The 19,795-nt window shown below is 40.3% G+C and overlaps 1 protein-coding gene across 1 annotated transcript in view; it reads right to left on the bottom strand.

The window, feature by feature from the left end:
- Klhl3 (kelch like family member 3) overlaps positions 1-19,795 on the bottom strand; it is a 103,232-nt gene that overhangs the window by 16,997 nt on the left and 66,440 nt on the right. The window contains exons 8-9 of the mRNA XM_077796968.1: positions 15,299-15,415; positions 11,548-11,697 (exon numbers count right to left, since the gene is read on the bottom strand). Of these exons, the coding sequence (XP_077653094.1) occupies positions 11,548-11,697; positions 15,299-15,415 (267 nt within the window). The remainder of the gene's footprint in view (positions 1-11,547; positions 11,698-15,298; positions 15,416-19,795) is intronic.

Below are 19,795 nucleotides of genomic sequence, written 5' to 3'. Positions count from 1 at the left end.
CCAGAATTATGAAAAATTGTGCTCTATATGTGTAATATGAATTGTAATATATTCTGCTGTCATATATAACAAATCAGAATAAAAGAAATAAAGGAAAGCCATCACTCTGACTGCATTCATTAACAGAACTGCAGTGCGTACCTAACTGTGGCACATCCCCATTATTGAGACTCTTGTCACATGCCACCACTAAATAAGAATTAAAATACCAGAGCTAACTGTAGTTTACACATTTTAATAACTGGGCACATTCACACTGTTACTGTATGACACAGTACATTCAATTGCACCCCAATACATTTTCCTGAGCAGAGAGAAAAGGGTAGAGGCCACAGGCAGCCAATACAAGCCACAGGATTGTTTCCTGCAACCTGTCTTATTCACCCAATGGTTCCCAAAATTCAGTGTGCATCAGGTTCACCTGAAGGGCTGTGAAAACACAAACTGTGGTCCCTCACTCAGAATTTCTAATTTAGCAGGTCTAGAGTAGGGTTGATAATATAAATTTATAACAAATTCCCAAGTGATGCTGCTGCTCTGTTCTAGCCTTCATACTCGGAGAACAACTTTTTTAACTCATGGCCTATAGGAATTTCATAATGATACTAATGGTATGCCATCAACAATTTTTGCCATTACTAATAATCATAGTGCTTTTTACTTTCCCACAATGTACTCTGGGGGAGAGGACAGATCATCAAAACCTGCATGAGCACACAGGAGCACAACTCTCAGATGGACATTATCTACCATAAGGGGAAGCAAAACCAGATCAGACAACCATTGCTCAAGATCAACCATTTATGCCCCAAGATGCCAGATTAGGCTCATGCACTGCTCACATGGTGACTGCTGATCACCAGAGTTAGCCCACCAAATGTGAGTCATAAAACTTTCAAAGCTCAGAAATCAGTTCTAACTTCTAAAGCATTCCACAGGAACTCGGGACACAGGTCAGGCTTAAACTACTACTGCTTCCAGGCAGGCTTTCTTCCATGCCTCAACTCAGAAGGTCCCACTGCTCTGTGTCAAGAGCAGCCTTTTTCAGAGAAAAGCTGGATTCTTCCCATCTGTGATTCTTTGCTTACATAGGCAGCCATAAGCAGGTCCAGGGTATACTAATGAACACAGCCTCTTAGCAAACTTCAGATTATGCCCAATGTACTCCTCCAGAGCAGAAAGGCTAGTCCTGTGTTCATAAGCATACCTAGAACTTGCATTGTCCTAAACTAAACTGAAGACAAGATGTTGCAAGGATTTTCTTTGAAATCTAATTTCTGGAGTTGAGAGGGAATAAACCCAGATTTTAGTTTTCTCTCTGCAGGATGCCACCCCTCGCTCTTGCATACAACATTCCATCTACTTTAAATATTCTTCCTTTTTTTGATCCTTTTGCTTTAACACCTGCTTATCTTCCAGGTCTTAGTTTACATGTCTCTTCTCCAGAGAGGGCTTCTTTGACTCTGTGTCTGAGTTGCATGTCCCTCCACAGAGTGCTCAGCTACCCTGCGTGCTCTGCCTTGTGCTGTGACCATTTAGTGATTTGTCTGTCTTCCCACCCAGACAGTAAACCCTAGCAGGACAGAAAATCTGTCTGCATCAATTACCAAAATAATCCAAATAATGTCCTTATATTGTCAGGTAAAACTGAGGGCTCAGATGTTTCTTTGAAATTAAAAAATTAATGAATAAAAAGTAAATAGCAAGGAGTCGAATGAAAAAAAATAATCAAATGAAAAAAAATATAAAACTGGAATGTCACTTTCTTTGGTTAAGATGTGTTGGAACACTAGATTACAATTCTGGCAATATTGAGGAAAACAAATGATATAAAAAAGGAAAAGTAAGAGATTTTCCCACCTTTTGACTCAACCATCAGAACAAAGCATTACTTGTTCCTTGCACAAAGTATCAAGCTTTTTCTTTAAATTAAAAAAAAATAAAGGTAAAGCTTTCAGGAAACCTCACCATGTCCTAGAAACTGTCTCCTGCCAAGTGAGGGGGCACATTCATACTGGAGAAAATCCATCACTTGTGGAAGAACTTTCATTGTAACACAGAAACAATATTACAGAAATGGAAAGTTTCTCCTGTTAAAATAAAACCTGAGTACAAGGACAAAAATAATACAGGACACATTTTCAAAATAAACTTGCCTCTGAGCTCACAAAAACACTGATGAGAAATGACTTTTAACATTCAAACCTTGTATGATAGTCTTAAAAGAGGAACTGTAAAGGTTTTGGTAGAGTAGGATGGTCACTTCTGGGGGGGATGGTGGATCAAAGCAGCAAGGAGAAGCGAGTATACATTCTGCTTCTTTGCAGGTATAAGAAATCCAATTTTTATGGCAGTTATTGCAAGAAGCCATTTGTACAAGGAGCACAGTATCCCCCATTGTGGTGATCATGCAGAGTATAAAGAATAAATTTCCTATCTTGACTACTATAGAGAAGTTGTTTCCATAGATACCTGATCTTAACAACCAATTAGGCAAATATGAGTATTCCCAAAGTCTACATGTGTTACATCTCTGAAATTACAAACTTCTTGCTGCTTAAGACCACAGGCTGTTAGGGCAAGGACAGACTTAAACCATTTTCTCTGGGGAGCCCTCACCCAGGCCCAGGTAGTTCAACAGGGATATCCCTTTCTTTCCCCAACACTGATAAACCCCAGCTTACTAAAGACTTATGAGGTCTTCAACAAAGACAATGGAATCACATCAGCTTCTTTTTTTGATCACTATTTTTTAAAAAGTGACAGGGTCTCACTATGTTGCCTAGGTTGGCCCTGAACTCTTAGGCTCTAGTTTTGTCCTCTGCCTCAGCCTTCCCAGGACTACAGGCGCCATCCATCACACTTAGCAATGATTACTATTTTTTAACATTTTGTATAAGCATAATTGGTAATATAGGAATCCTAATAAGCCCAAGAACTGGTTCTGGTCTAACAATGATGCTGGACTGAACATCATTTAATCACCCCTGAGGTCTGCAATGTCCTTGGGAGTCTTGCTAGTTGCCTCAGGGTCCTGATCCCAGGTCTCCACTGTGTTAAAGGCTGCAGACATTCTGGTGCCTGGAAAGCTCTGGTTTGTAGAACATGAGTGGTTATTCGACATCTCTCAAAGAAAACACCCTCTCACTTCGGAAGGTAAAAGGGACATTTGCTTTAGTGAGACCATGGAAAGACAACCTGATTTCTTAGAAAAGAAATTCCAGAATAACAAGTTTTTCATGCATATATAATGTTCTTTTGCATAGATCATCCTGGTTCTACCAGTATGACTGGGATTGAAGGCATGTTGGTCTCTCCTCACTGAAATGATAACCACTCTGTCTAAGAACCATTAGGTAGGAGAGACTAGTCAGGAAAAGGGACAGTTGGTGAACAGAACAGAGCTGTCAAGACCCTAACCCTGGCCTAGGGCTACAGAAGTAATTGGCATCTCCACTCAGGTGAAAGGAGCAACCTGGGTTCTGCACAGTTTCTTCACAGGGCAAGAGCAGAGTATGTCCAAACTCTATTCCATGACCAGCGAGCTGGGCAGAAGGCAGGCCCAGCCAGTCGGTCCCTCGGGCCAGGGCAGGAAGTGAGTCTCTCTTACCCTGGTGCGTGGGGCCGCAGGGCTAACACCAAAAATTCATCCGAAGGAGGACGTCCAGGTCGAGCCAGCAGACTTGTCCCAGCAGGTTCCTGAGCAACAGCTGCTCCCGGTAAGTATCAACAGGCAAGGTGCAGAGACAATGGGGGTTTGAGAACCAGGCAACATGAGAGCAAAGCCCAGGGAGAGGATGGAAAGGATGAAAAAATGGGCATTGGCTTGAGACACCTCTGGACTCACATGTCACTAATCAGCTGCGTGACCACAGGCAAGACGTTTAACCTTGCTAAGCCTTATTTTCAACACCCACAGCATCATGATAACAGGATATTTCTCATAGGGTGTCAGGAGGCTTAAATAATATAAAATACATCTTGGTAAATAGTAACTACTAAATTTTAGATCATATTATTAGATCAACACCAGAATCATTATTATTGTTTAAAACAGTTGCTTAAAAAACAAACTCTTGGGCTGGGGATGTGGCTCAAGCGGTAACGCGCTCGCCTGGTATGCGTGCGGCCCGGGGTTCAATCCCAGCACCACATACAAACAAAGATGTTGTGTCCACCGAAAACTGAAAAATAAATATTAAAATTCTCATTCTCTCTCTCTCTCTCTCTCTCTCTCTCTCTCTTAAAAAAACACAAAAAAACAAACTCTTAACAAGTCATAGAAAAGAAACTTACGGATGGAATTATAAGTACTACTAAAAATTCCAGGGGTGATACGGGCACATTTTCAAGATCTGCCACCCCCCAGGATTTTTGCTAGGGTATGGACCAACATGGAAGAGAGGCAGTGCCTATTGAGGAACCTGGCCCAGATGAGAGGTCATCCTACCCACCTGCCAGCAGCCTCTACTCCCAACATCATCTGAAAGCAGGCCAGCCCACTCAGAAGCAAGCTGTCTCCTTCCAGCCTGAATGACTTTTTGGTGTCATTTTTAAAGAGTTGAGCATGGATGCCAACTGAACAAGAATGACAGTGAAAAGTGCCAGGTTCAGTACACTTGTAAAGGATTCATTTACATCTTCCTGGAACCTCATTTCTCTGCTGCCATCTGTGGAGCAGGGCGACGTAGGAGGGCTCCAAGTGGCTGAGAGACAGCCTCTGGTTGTCCATGGCAACCCAGCCTCAGGGAAAGTGCAGGGTGGTGAATGTGTGGGAGCCAAGATGATGCTATTAGCTGTTCCAGCTTGAATGTGTCAGTATGATTTGTGCATCAACAGCTCAGAAAAAAACACCCTTATAACCTTCTACAGGGATCTCAAGGCACAATCCCATTCCTTTCAGGGAAGGGACTTGGCTGGTAAATTGACTCACTGGCAAGAATTGCAAAGGATGGTGCAAATGTCTCTCCACCAGTTCCTTTCCTGAAGTTGCTCTTTCAGAAAACCTATCTGGACTGAATTCATAAAAGCCCAGAAGTCCTTGGAATTCCTGAGGCTGCTCCTCCAACTAGCGTAATTACCTCCTGACTCCTCCTCTTCCTCCACTTATTTGGTCTTTGACAAAGTTCTATCTTTAAGGAGTCTCTAAAGGGTAGGAATCAGTTTACTTTCCATACATGACCCATCTAAAAGCCTACTGTGGAGCTGAGAAGCAATATCATAGAACAGTTCAGAGCTTAGGTCTAGGGCCAGTTGTTCAAGGCTTAAATTTGAACTCAGCCATTGACTACTTGTGCTTTAAAGATCACAAATTTAAAGATTTGGTCACAAATCTTTTGATCCTCCTACACTCACATATGGGCGTTATTCCTTTCCCCCTGAGTGCAGGCTAGTCTTAATGATTTGCATCTAGTAAATAAAATATGCAAAAGTAATAGGCATTGATTTTGATGTGAGGTTATAAAAAGGCTGAAGTTTCTGCCTCTCATTTTCTTGCTCTAGAGTCACATGCTCTGCAGAAGCCAGCTACCACGTCATGAGGATTCTCAAATGGCTTATGGAGAGGCCCATGTCCAGAATCTGAGGTCTGCCAGCAGCCATGTGAGCAAGCTTAGAATCAGGTCGTTCCCAAATAAGCCTGTCGATGACTGCAACCCTGACCAATACCTTGACTTTATGAGAGACCCAGAGAATGAAGGGCCCAGCTAAGCCACTCTGGGATGCCTGCCCACAGAAACTATGAGATAAACAATGTTTTTATGATAAGCCACCAAGGTTAGGGAAAATTGTAATGCAGAAATAGATAACTAATGAGCAGGTGATATAACCTAAGATCCAATTTCCTTATGTGCAAAATTGGGATAATTACAATTATGAAAATCCTGTGAGATAATAAATGAAAATCACTTAGCCCAGTGTTTGGCACATCATGAGAGCTTAGTAACTGAGATGTGCTGTTACCATCACTGTAGGGATTAGTACTGTACAATGCTAAAAAGCCTAGGCTTCAAGGTTACCAAATTTGGATTCAAGTCCTTGCACTGCCACCTAAGAGCTATAAAAGTCTAGGCAAATCACTTAGTCTTACTGGGTCTCAATTTTCTCCAACATCAGCACTTCCACACTCATTGTGAAGACAAAATCATATATATTTAGAGTTTAAACTACAAACAAACTGCTCAGTCATTGACATTTAAACAATACTACTTCATCATCATCAATGCTTTTGGTGATATGAACAATGACCCAGGAAGAAACAAAATGTAAAGTACACATAACCCTACGTGGCCATCAGAAGGTATGAGCCAGTTCTCTCCTCTGGTCCTCTGAACCAGGTTCTGGGTGTGTGCTCCCAGGGACAATTTGTGTTTGACCTTGAAGATTCAGCTCAGGCTTTAGCTCCTACTGCAAGTTTTCCTCCTAGAGTACCCTGACAGTCCCCCTCGGTGGCACTGAAATTTTACCCTCTAGTTATCCTTCACATCTGTCTACCCTCTTCCCCAGCCAGAGAATTCCTTAGATGAGAGACCACCTCACAAGAGCCCTTGAGGCACTAGCACCTACCTCACTGCCTAGCAATTAGTGATTTCTCTACAGAAGTGTGTTAGATGAGTGAATTAATAAGTTAATATGTGACAGCCTATAGATTGTTGCTGAGTTTTAGAGGGAAGTTGTTTGTTCAATCCAGGTTCCTCACAATTCTTCTAATCTCTCATGAATGAAGGCAATATTGAATGCCTTTGGGGTTGAACCAAATTTCTAGGCCTAACCTACATTAGTGATCAAAAGAGGCTATAAAGACATAAATACTTATTACATCGATGCAAAAGCTCATGTATAAATGTCAAAAGCATTGGGGGAAATAGTGAGGGATGATATAAATGGTCAGGTCTAAAGCTCCATAAAATTACTTCTTTAAAAATATATCTTTCATTCATGAAAATGTTTACTATTGCCCACCCTGTGCCAAGATCTGGGCTGGGTGCCAAGGACACAGATGAGTAATGCCTGCTGTCATGGAACCAACAGTTTAGTGGAAGAACTGATACTATAGAAGACAAGTCCAAAAAATCTGCCCAGAGAGTCAGCCTTGGGTACTCAGCAATCTCCTGAAGATACTTGCCTTATGTTCAGACTCCAGTGAAGTCATCACCACCTAAACCCTTCCTTCTCCATTAAATAACCTTTCTACCAATTGCATTTCTACATATTAGAAATAAACTATTAAAATTTTGAATTTAAAGACACTGAAAATAGCATAAAAATTTAATTTCTGTTCTTTCAAGTATAGCCATTATGAAAAAGAAAATGGAGGTTACTCAAAAATTAAGGATAAATCTGACAAAAGCCATGTAAGACCCGTACATGGACAACTATAAGTCATCAGAGAGAAAGGCAGGTGTGGTGGCACATGCCTGTAATCCCAGCAGCTCTGGAGGCTAAGACAGGAAGATCACAAGTTTAAAGCCAGGCTTAGCTACTTAGTGGGTTCCTAAGGAACTCAGCAAGACACTGTCTCTAAATAAAATATAAAAAGAGCTTGGGGGAACTGGGGCTGTGGCTCAGTGGGAGAGCACTCTCCTAGCATATGTGAGGCCCTGAGTTCGATCCTCAGCACCACATGTAAATAAATAAAATAAAGGTATTGTGTCCACCTGCAACTAAAAAACAAATTTAAAAGGGGGGGGGGAGGCTGGGGGATGTGGCTCAGTGGTTAAGTGCCACTGGGTTTAATCCCTACCAAAAAAAAAAAAAAAATCAGTGAGAGGAATCAAAGGAAATCTGAATGAAAGGAAATACATGGTGTGTTCATGAATCAAAAGATTTGGTATTGATGGAAATTTCCTTTAGTTATATTTAGAGATTAAATATAACTCTAATCAAATCTGCATACCTTATTTGTAGAAATAATTAAGCTGATTCTTAAATTAAAGGGACTTTAGAATAAAAAAAATTTTTGAAGAACTGGAAAACTTATACTATACTATCTCGACTTACTATAAAGTTAGTAACCAAGGAAAGATGGTATTGGTATAAAGACAGACAAATTGAAAAATGGAACAGAACAGAATCCAGAAATAGACTAACACATATATTATTATTATGTGTTAATTAATTATTTACAACAAAAGTGAAGTATTTGATGGAAGAAGAATCTTTCCCATAAATGGTATGAAACAACTGTATATTAACATGCAAAATAAATGAAACTTGATTCTTAACTCTCATACCATATTTTAAAAAACCAACTACACAAAATGGACTATAGACGTAAATGTAAAATCTAAAACTTTGAAACTTCAAGAAGAAAATACAGGAGAAAATCTTTGTGATGTTAGGCAAGACAAAGATTTTTTTAAAAGATAGAATACAAAACAAACTATATCAACAAAACTAGAAAAAATAATAATTTCTGTACTTTCAAGTATAGCCATTATGAAAAAGAAAATGGAAATTACTCAAAAAATTAAAAGTAGGACTATTATACAATCCAGCAACCCCATTACTAAGAATATATCTGAAATCAGTATGCCGCAAATATACCCTGCACTCCTGTATTCACTGCAAATTATTCACAATAGCTAAAAGATAGAGTCATCCTTTGTCCATCAACGGATGAGGAGATAAGAAAAATGTGGTGTATATGCACAGTGGAATATCACTCCAGCTTTAAAAAGAAGTACACCTTTTTATTTACAGCATGGTTGGATCTGAAGGACATAAGTGAAAAGAAGCCAGGCCAGAACAACATATATTGCATGATCTCTCATAGATGCATAATCTTGAAAAAGCAAACTTCCAGAGGCAGAGTAGAATGGTTCCTAGGAGATGAGGGGAAGGAGCAGGGTTGGAGAGGTATTGATCAAAGGATACAAAATTTTGTTTAGACAGGAGGAATAAGCTCAAGAGCTCTATTGTACAACACGGTAACTTTAGTTAGTTGTATTGTTATATTGTTGCAAATCAATAAAAGAGTAAATTTTAAGTGTTCTCACTCTAAAAATGATAAGTATGTGAGGTAATGCATAGGTTAGGTAGCTTAATTTAGCTATTCAACAATGTACACATATTTCAAATCATCCTGTTGTACATGACAAATACATATAATCTTTCCCTATTAATTCAAATTATCAAAAAGAATTTAAATCTGCTCTTCCAAAGATACTGTTAAGAAAATGAAAAGGCAGATTGGGAGAAAATACTACAAAGTTAAGAAGTAACCTGTAAACTAAGAAGAAAATACTTGAAGTACATACATACAGAGGCCTCATCTCTTTAATGTAGAAAGGGCCCTTTAAAACTATTAATAAAAAACACAATCCAACAGAAAAATGGGCAAGGACACGAAAAAAGATTCCCTCCAACAGAAATACAAAAGACAACAGTCATATGAAACTGAGATTAATCTCACAATTAAAGCAATGCAAACTAAAACAAAATGTCATCTAATAAAGAATATTTGGCACAGAAATGTTCATAATACAAAAAATGGAAAATACTGCAAAGTCCACCAAGAGCGGACAATTAAATACATAGGTACAGAAAACACAAATACTATGTACCCATTACAATTTAAATGCTGGTTTCACCCATGTTGATATCACATTAAAAGTAATCTATGGCATATAGATGTGTGGGGGAAAACATTTCAATCTGTATAACAAGAGCGTTAATCTGAAAGTATACATTTTCATCTATTTGTGAGTAAGTGTACAGAGATAAATGTTGGAAAGAAAACTCACCAAAATAGTAGCAGTGATTGTCCCTGGGAGAGAGTTCAGGTGTCTTTAACTTTATTTTTACATTGTAGCATCCTTTAAATAAACTACAATGAGCACATACTTCAATTGTTAAAGAAAGCTAAGTTACTTTTACTTAAAGAAAATCAGATGTTTCAATGCAAAATTTCAACAACAACAAAATTAAAAAGGGCATCAAGTTGTAGCCAGACAAATGGCCAAACAGGCCAAGGCCCTCTCCTTGAGGCTGCACCTTCCTCTGACCAGCACTGGACACATGGGAAGACAACTAAGTGTACACTATCAGATACACAGGCAAAGCTAGGTACAGAAGGACAGAGTTCACAGAGGGTTTGGAGGGTGAGGATGACTCAGTGAAAACATAGGTTCTACCACATTAACAGTGGTGATGTCAGGACAAATCACCTCAATATCCTTCTTTGTAGACCAGGGTAATAACTTGTCTCTACCTCTTGGGGTGTGAAGTTTAAATGAGACACACATGTGAGCTGGGCATGGTGATGTACACTGCATCTTGCGGCGAGGGGGGATGACAAGGGAGGCTAGGGGGGTGGGGGGTAAGGGGGCAAGGCAGGAGGATTGCAGCCTAGGCAACTTAGCAAGACCTGACTCAAAGTAAAATAAAAATTTTAGAAAGGGCTGGGGATGTAGCTCAGTGGTAGAGTGTTTCCTCAGTGTGTGCAAGACCCTGGTTTCAATCCCCAGTACCATGAAAATAAAAAGCTACATATGTGACACCTTCACTTAGGGCTTAGCCCATAACGTGCACTTAAGATCAGCTGTTTATATTATTATCTGGGACATTTGTGACAGTTGTTCACATTGCCACACTCTATTCGCCATGATCCAGGGTCATGGAACAGAGTGTAAAGAAGGAACTTCAAACCTCAGAGAATCCCAACATCAAGTTTTGGACAACAAAACCTATTGTTCTCTATCCCTACGGAACTGTCTTAGAAGCAGCAGGCAAAGAGGATGGCAGCCAGCTAGAGAGGGGAGGATGACGACAAAGCAAGGGCCTAAATAATTTCCTGTGCTACCCACTGTGCCATCCTCTCCTCCCAACTTCCCTCCCATGTTGCCTGGGACCTTTCCCCACACAACACTATGTCAGGATCCCAGAAAGACTGATCAATTGCTATATCCCTTTCTCTGCAAATAAGGGACCTGAGGGCCAGAGGCAAGAACCCTACCGAGAACCAAGCAGTCAGCAAGCCTCTCAACCAGAGGGTCCCCTCCTGTGCTCGTCCTTCCCTCTGCTGGCTGCTTCTTCACAAGTTCTCATTTCCCCTACTTCCTCCCCCTACTTCATTACCTGTTGGGATTCTTCAAGGCCCCTTCTCTTCTCTGGCAGCCCTAATGGTCCTTTATGTACCTCCCTGTGGTGAGAGAGGAACCGAACTGGGACTTTTCTGACTTGAAGAATAGTACACTATAAGAATGTTTACGGCTGTCACTAAGTGAAGACCAACAGAGCCATCCCTCTTCTAATAGGAAGGAAGCACAAACCATGGCATTAAATGAGAAGGTGGGGCAGGATGGAAGAGTTATAAGTTATTCTCACCCCCAATGACACTGGAGATTTCCTTGAAACTCCTAGGAAAGGAATACCCCAGAAGAGAGGGGTACTAGCAAAGGAACCAGCAGATTCTGTGTCCTAGGTCTTAAATGCAACCAAGATGTAGGTAGGGTAGGTAGGAGTGAGGAAGGATGTGGAGTGTGAATGGAAAAAGCATTTTTCTAGGATGTGGTCCTGACTCTGGGCAGTGGCCAGGCTGGGGCTTACCTTAGGCAGGCTTACTGGAGTCCTGGGCTTGGTTCTAGGGTTCTTAATCAAGAGTCTCTGATCCAGGGGGAGCAGATGGTATTTCATGGCCTCGATGAGGAAGTCCTTACAGGTGTTGTTATTCTTTATCAAAGCCTCTTCTTCAACTGTCTGGAGGTAACAACCCACAGGTAACACTGGAACAGAGCCTGGCCCCATTTCTCAAGCCCTGTCTCTGGGGTGGGTCATTCCTGGATTCTCTCATTCATTTCTGTATCATCTCATCTCACACCCAAAGAGAAAGATCCACAGAGTTACAATTTAGTGCTCACCTCCTGGATTTTAAGAGCACAGGATTAAGTGATCAAGCTCTGGCCTAAGACAGGGATGCAAATCCCAGCTGCACCACTCATCTCTGATCCTCAGTTTTCTCATCTGTAAAACCCGTGTATTAAAAGCACCTAAAACCCCATTAGTTTTGTTTGCTTTTACGTTGAGGTTTAGATGAATTTATGCAAAATAAAAAATAAGGAGTTGCCTGAAAATCTCTTCCCACATTCCTCTTGGTTTGAATGCTTTATAATGTATAGGGCAAATGGTCAGAGATCTGAGAGAAGAGGGAGAGAGGGAGGGAAAGAAGAAAGAAGACAGGATCCAAGGGCCAAACTTTGAAGGCACTGGTAAAATAAAATGGTCAAGATGGTCATCCATTTTCTTATAGCAAAAGTTTCAGGGAGAAAACTGGCCAGTGAGGCTCTAACTGAGTACTGACACTAGAGCAGAAAGACTGTTCTATACAAAATCCCATCTACTGACCTCATCTGATACCCCATCTACGCTGGGATCTTGCTTCTCTACCTGGTATTCAGACCTCAGGACCTAAGCAGGACTTCAGCAAATGCAAGCCTACATGCTCCATGAGTAGGCAAGGGTGCATTCTGGTACTCTGGCTCTTAAATAGCATCTCTTCAGCCCAGCTCACATCACTATGTGACATATCTGGAATGAACAGCAGGGTCTTCTGAGGCCACTTGATGGTGGGAAACATCAATTCCATTCAACAGCTAACACTGATTGGATGTCTCCTGGTTGGGCAGTCCTGTGCTGGCCCCCAGGAAAAAAATGATGAATAAGACAAGGTTTCTGACCTGAGGATTGGACCTGATTCAAATCCAGTCACAGAATGAGAAAGGGCTCCCACTTCAATCATCTCAACCCTCCAAACAATCAGCACAAGGCCTGGCTGAGCCTCTCCTGGGACCCCATCTATTGCTAAAAATGAAAATAGGGCCAGGGTCATCATCCACTGGGCAATGCTGGAGCTGGCAGGAAAAAGAAGAATTGGCAAGTCAAAGCCTCTGCCACCTCTGGGCATCTTCTTCCTCAAGAAAACTCCCTACAGCCTTGAAAGATTTTTTTTTAACCTTCCCATTAGGGGCCTAACCCAGGATGGTACAAATCATAAATGTGGGGGGGGGGTTAAAAAATAAAAGGGGTGGGAGAAAATCTCTAGAAAAGCTAGGGAGAAAGGAAAATTGCTCAAGCAGCTACTTTTCCCAAAGAATTCATTCAGCTTGAAATAAAAACTCCCCTCTAGAGAGTTCATAGGTACAGAGTTTCAATGTGGGATGATGAAAGTTTTGGAAATGGATATGGTGATGGTTGTGCAGCACTGTGAATATAATAAATGCCCTGTATCATATACTCAAAAACAGTCAAAATCACAAAGTTTGACAGGCATGGTAGAACACGCCTATAATCCCAGTGGCTCAGGAGGCTGAGGTAGGAAGATCAAGAATTCAAAGCCAGCCTCAGCAACTAAGCAAGGCCCTAAGCAACTCAGAAAGACCCTGTCTCTAAATAAAATATTTAAAGGGGCTAGGGAGGTGTCTCAGTGGTTAAGCACCTATGGGTTCAATCCCTGGTACCAAAAAAAAAAAAAAAAAATCACAAAGTTTATGTTAAATATGTGTATGTGTTTATTATCAAAACATGTTATAAATTTAGAATATCTAAAAATGCTTAGTAAAAGCCTAATTAACTTTAGCTATTGTGAGGCGCAGATGCCAGGCAGTGTTGGTTGCAAGAGTTTTCCCTCTCTCCTTTCCTCTTGCATCATGGTCAGCCATCCCCAGCAGGTCTGAAGTTTCAAGGGCAAATGAATGCTGAGGAAACATCCTTTCCCAAAAGTGTTCACCCTGTGAGGCCTAATAAAAGTCCTTTTAGAAAAGGAGTCCCACACAACAGTTCTCACACCCAGTGCCTTTGACCTCCTCCTTTTCCAGGTCCAGACCATATTTTGCCATAATAATCCAGGAACTATCTCCTAATATCTTTGTTAAGTTTCAGTCGTGGACACTTAATGGAGGTTTCTAAGTCCCCTTTACCTTTCACTGGAACCCAGGTCCCTGGCTGCCCACCCTGCTTTCAGTCAGTTTCCCACAGGACAGTGGGAAGACCTACTGTGACAATGAGAGGCAAGTTCAGTCCCTCTGCTTCCCTTTCCTACAGCAGGGTTACCATGCCACCAGGTGGCACTAGTATCCTCCAAGGTAGCATGCAGGGCCCTTACAGAGGCTTCAAGGGTGTCCCTCAGTGCTGCAAAGAAGGCTGAGGTGTACAGATTCAGAGGACATTGTACTGACGCCTTAGGCCTATGGCCAGCAGCGTCAGGAGCAGAGGACTTTACAAGTGCTCACAAGAACAGCATGGTACTTGTAGTCCCAAGGACAGCGGTAATATTAACTAGTATTCACTGATCACTGTGTGACAGGCTTTATGTGGACCATCTCATTTTGCTCCAAACTATCCTACCAGGGCAAGTGCTATTTTGACCAGATGAGAAAACTGAGGTTTCAAGGGGTTAAGTATGGCACAGGGTAACAGGAGCTGGCTGTCAGACTGCTAAGCCTCCTCATTTATTCTTGCATCATACCTTTCTTTCCTTCCAGAGACCCTCCAGGACAGCCTACTTCCTCCATGTTTAGTTTGGTTCACATATTTTAAGTTTTGACTCCCCACTTGTAAGAGTATCTAATGCCATTTACTGTTCAAAATGAGCCATGTAATGGGGAAATGGAATAAAGAGCAACAAAGGTGGCAGCTGGCAGAACCCTGTGCCTCAGGGTCTGGCTGCTGTGGATTTGAATCCTGGCTCTCCCCAGGTGGTTGGTGACCCCTGAGGGCAACCCAATCCACAGCCTCAAGGGCCAAAGTGGTAAATAGAGTGTTGTAATATTTGCCTCACAGGCTGATTACAAGGTTTAAGTAAGGAAATAGGTGGAACTATAGGGACATCCCATAATTTTAAAATTTCTTTCCTTTCTTGGAAGAAGTAGAGGTAGTCTGTGTTCTAGGCACCTGTGAAAAGCTGATTTTCACAGTCCTGAGTTGGGTTCCAACTTGTTTAGAGCAGAAGGGTAACATAGAAATATTATGAAAATGACTCTTCTGGCTTTGGGCATCTATAGGGAAAGCAGCTAATTTTATAGAACACTTGTTAAGCCAGGCTTCAGGCTTACATACTGACAACTTGTTTCTGGAAGGAGATATTGAGGCTTGAATAAAAACTCAAAACTAGTAAGTAGTAGAGCATGGACTGAAACCTACACAGCTTATCCTCAAACCTATGCTTTTAAGCTCTACTTCAAACTTAACCCAGTTGGTTGGTGCCCCCCAACACACACAGAAGATCTATTGATCTCAATTATGCCATGCAACCAGAGTGGCCTCTGCTATCCCTTGAGGCTTCGGTAGACAGGCCAGCACGCACCTGCACTAGATAATCCCTGGGCAAGAGAGGGAGTCGGACGTGTTCCATCAGTTTTGCCATATGCTCTAAACGGGTCTCTTTCTCATAATTGATCCAGGAAATCACAGCTTCAAACACCTATAAAGAAAAGAAGGAACACTTTCAAATAACTTGCTCAATAAATAACTTGCTCAATCTATAAAAAGAAAAAAGTTAGAATTCATCTGCAAAAGTGTTTAACATAAGATTCAACATTTAAAATAAAACAAAAGCTTTTTTATTAAATGTTCTCAAGAGTGAATACGCACATATATGCCTGCAATAAACCTGCTCTCCCCAATGTAGAATCATCGTGGTTCATTCTAAAATAAAAATCAGTTCCAATAGTTATTTAAGGGTAGAAATACAGAGCAATAACTGTGAACCAAATGTTTAAAGGTGGCTGCAAAGAACCAGATGTCCTGGGGGCAATGCCACACTCCTCCAGCATTGCTCTCCTCTCTAATCTCCCCTGCACATTCAGTGCAAAATGAAAATTGTAAGAGGGCCTTCTGCCTGCAGCTGGCTGTGATGATGACTGTGACACCGAATACAGAGAAGGGCAGACATTTCTCCTTGGATTTAACTTCTCTCTTGAGGAGAGATTTCATTTCTATGTAAATCAAAACTGGAGGGCTTGGAACCAAAAAGAGGATAGTTGTTTTGGATGTTTATTTTGCTCAAAGCTAAGTCTAAATTCAAACTCTGCACCACCATGCACAGAAAAGAAAAAAAAAAAAAACAGTGTTGGTGAGGCTGTGGGGAAACCAGTAATGTCAGTGGAAATTTACTAGATAAATATGGCTTTTTAAGACAAGAGGGAAGAATTTGGCAATATCAATCAAAAGTGTAAATGTGCATATTGTGACCTAGAAATGCCACTTCTAGAGCCCCAGACTACAAAAACACTCATAGAAGAGCACAAGAACAACACGTGTCCAAGATGTTTGCTGCAGCACTTTCATAAAAGGACAAAAAAGGAACAACCTAAAGTCCACTAACAAAGAAGTTATTAAAATATCATCTCTATTATTGGTTTTAGCTTTCAAAAAGAATAAAACAAGACGCCTTCTTGTACATGAAAACAAGAAAGTGCTCTCAGAAACTGTGGTATACACACTGGAATATTTCTCAGCATTAGAAGAAAATAAAATTATGACATTTGCAGGTATATGGATGGAGTTGGAGAATATCATGCTAAACCAATGCCCAAAAAACAAAGGCCAAATGTTCTCTCTAATAATGGTGGAAAGTGGGCGGAGGGGGGGGGAAACACATGTTGGGAGAATAAAGGAACTCTGGGAAGAGGGGGGGGTATGGGAGAAGGAAAGATGGTGGAATGAGATGAACATTACCCTAAGTACATGAATGACCCCACATATGATACGACTCTACATTGTGTATAATCAGAGAAATGAAAAGTTGTGCTCCCTTTGTGTACAATGAATCAAAAAATGCATCTGTCTTGTATAACTAATTAGAACAAATTTAAAAAGGGGAAAAAAGTGCTCTCAGATTAAAGAGGACATGCCAAAAGGACACAGAAATAACTCGATGGGACCTTCACTGCCAACACTTGGAACAACTCAAACATCAAAGAGAATAATGAAAAAATGAGATCAGGGCTGCTCTGGTGGGGTGAGATTTCAGGAAATGACTAGGGAAGAGGCCAAAGATTTTTGGAGGTAATGGATATGTATCTTTATAGGGTAGACACTATATGTCATACACATTTGTCAAAACTAAGCAGATTGTACCTTAATATCTGTACATTTCACTGTGTGCAAACCATACCTCAACAGAATCTTAGTTTTAAAAATATAGTAATGGATTACAATACAATAAATTTTCTAAAGAAACCATTAATTCCTAGGATAATTTGAAAAGTATCAGAAGGGCTCTTCTTTAGAAAAGTGGTAAATGAGAAGGAATGACAAAATTAGAAAAACAGTATTTTGCAAAAACCACCAATGTGATAACTGATTCAGCAAGGATCACCAATGAAAGCTAGAATCAAAAGTTTTTGTGAAACAAGAAATTCACAAACTATCATCCCAAAGATTTATTTACACAGCGGGGGAAAGATACCCTCAAACAGGAGAACAGATGAATATCACCTTAAACAAGGGATCAAACTTACCACCAATAATAGGACAAACTTATATTCCTGATTGTGATTTAATGGAGAGGACACAGCACCCCCAATGTGTATTTTTACGATAATGTTTAACCTGAATGTTATAGTACAGAGACAATCAGACAAATCAGTTTGGAGCCTCTACAAGATGGTTGGGCTGAATTCCTCAAAATGTAATATAATGAAAAACGAAAAAGAATCAGAGGGATGGTTATAGATTAATGAGATTTTGAGACATGATAACTAACTACCATACACAAACCTTTGGATTATGGATTAAAAATAGGGGGACCATTAGGAAAATCTGAATACTGATTATTTGGTAGACAACACTTATGTTATCAATGTTAAATTTCTTTGGCATAAGAACGATTTTATGGTTAGAAAAAAATGTCTGGGAGGTACATACTAAAATATTTAGGAGTTAAGTATCATGTATCTACAATTTACTGCTAAATGGTTCATCAAAATGAGACATCAAGTCTGTAGAGAGAAAAATAAAGTAAAATATTAACTAGTGAATCTCAGTAAAAAGTATGTAAAGTTCTTTCAAACTTTACAATATGTTCGATGTTTTCAAAATAAAAAGTGAAGAAAAAAAGATAAATTATAAGGGAAAATGATAGATGGGGCAATAAAATTTACAACCTGACATAAAGTTGAAATAAAAGCTTATCTACTAAGAGAAAAAAAATTCCAATTTTTCTTATTTTTTCTTTATGTTTGCTACATTAATAATGCTTTGTACCTAAAATTCTTAGTTCTATTTCCTAGATACATCTTAAGTCTGAACAGGCATAACTTTATTTTATTTTATTTTGAGAGAGAGAATTTTTTAATATTTATTTTTTAGTTTTTGGCGAACACAACATCTTTGTTTGTATGTGGTGCTGAGGATTGAACCCAGGCCGCATGCATGCCAGGCGAGCATGCTACCACTTGAGCCACATCCTCAGCCCAGGCATAACTTTAATTGGGCAAGGAATCATAAAGTTGTCAGAAAGGTAAAGAAGGGAACAGAGACAAATGGTAAGGAGAGGTTGATCAGTGGATATGAAGTTAGATTGGAGTAAGAAACTCTGGTGTAGGAAGCACTGTACAGTAGGGTGACTATCAATAATGGACTATACATTTCAAAAAGCTAGAGAACAGGGCTGGGAATGTGACTCAAGCGGTATCGCACTCATCTGTCATGTGTGAGGCACTGGGTTCGATCCTCAGCACCACATAAAAATAAATAAGTGAAATAAAGGTATTGTGTTCAACTACAACTAAAAAATAGATTATTTTTTAAAAAAAGCTAGAGAACAGGATTTTGAATCATAAAGAATCATAAAATTTTGAATCATAACAAAAAGATACTTTGAGGAGACAGGAAGTTTACCCTGACTTAAACATTATACAATGTATACATGTTTCAAAACATCACATGGCATGCCATAAATATTTTTTTTTGTTGTTTTTATGGAACACAGCAAAAGGAAAGGAGCAATGTGTGTGCATATGTGTATGTGTGTCTATGTAGTTGGCTCACATTTCTGAATAAAATAACCTATATCTTGATATAAGCCTATAAACACCATGGAAATCCTCCTTGCCTAGAACATTTCAGAAATACAAACTTTCCTACAATTATGGTCCTTACTCTCATAGCATTGTTTTGTCAATGTGTTTTCCCCACCAGCCCTTTATTAAAAGATCCATGAGAACAGGGACCTTGTCCTATTTGCTGGCACATAATATATATTCAAATACTATTTTAATGAATGAATGGACACATAAATTCTTAATAAGTCAGTAGGGAGTAGGGTGGGACCTGCCCAGGCTACAGCAGAGAGCATAACTGGGAACACGGGGCTGGAACCTTGGCGAGGAGGGCAGAGCTGGAGGCTGATGGAGAAGCTGGCCTTGCTGAAGGAGGAGATGGGCAGCCACATTAATATTCTGCCTTGCATGTGGTTATCCACACTTCTTCCTACTCCCCTCCACCAGACCAAGAGCTTTTGCAGGAGGAGAAGGGTATTTGCTCTGTCTCTGGGCCTCCTTCCCACACACTGCCAAGTAAAGCTCCAAGTGGCTGGCCAACAAAGCTTTGCTGAACAATGAAGTACAAGTCCTTGAGTAGTAGGGTTGATTTATTGATCACATTCTTCTCCCATCGACCAGCTTAATCATTGCTATAAAAGCTAAAAAGCAAGCTGAGTCTACCAAAGTCGATATTTAACCTTATCTCCATTTTTGGCTTGACTAGTCTAACAGGTTCCGCTTAGTTGCACTGTTTACCTACTCAGCCATGAAAAGCCACAGTGGTCAGCAATAGCAGTGACCTTCTAGCAGCTAGA

This window comes from Urocitellus parryii, chromosome 1 (genome assembly GCF_045843805.1).
Source record: "Urocitellus parryii isolate mUroPar1 chromosome 1, mUroPar1.hap1, whole genome shotgun sequence".
Taxonomy (NCBI): domain Eukaryota; kingdom Metazoa; phylum Chordata; class Mammalia; order Rodentia; family Sciuridae; genus Urocitellus; species Urocitellus parryii.
Note: the sequence above shows the minus strand (reverse complement) of the source record. Positions and strands in the feature narration are given on the sequence as shown.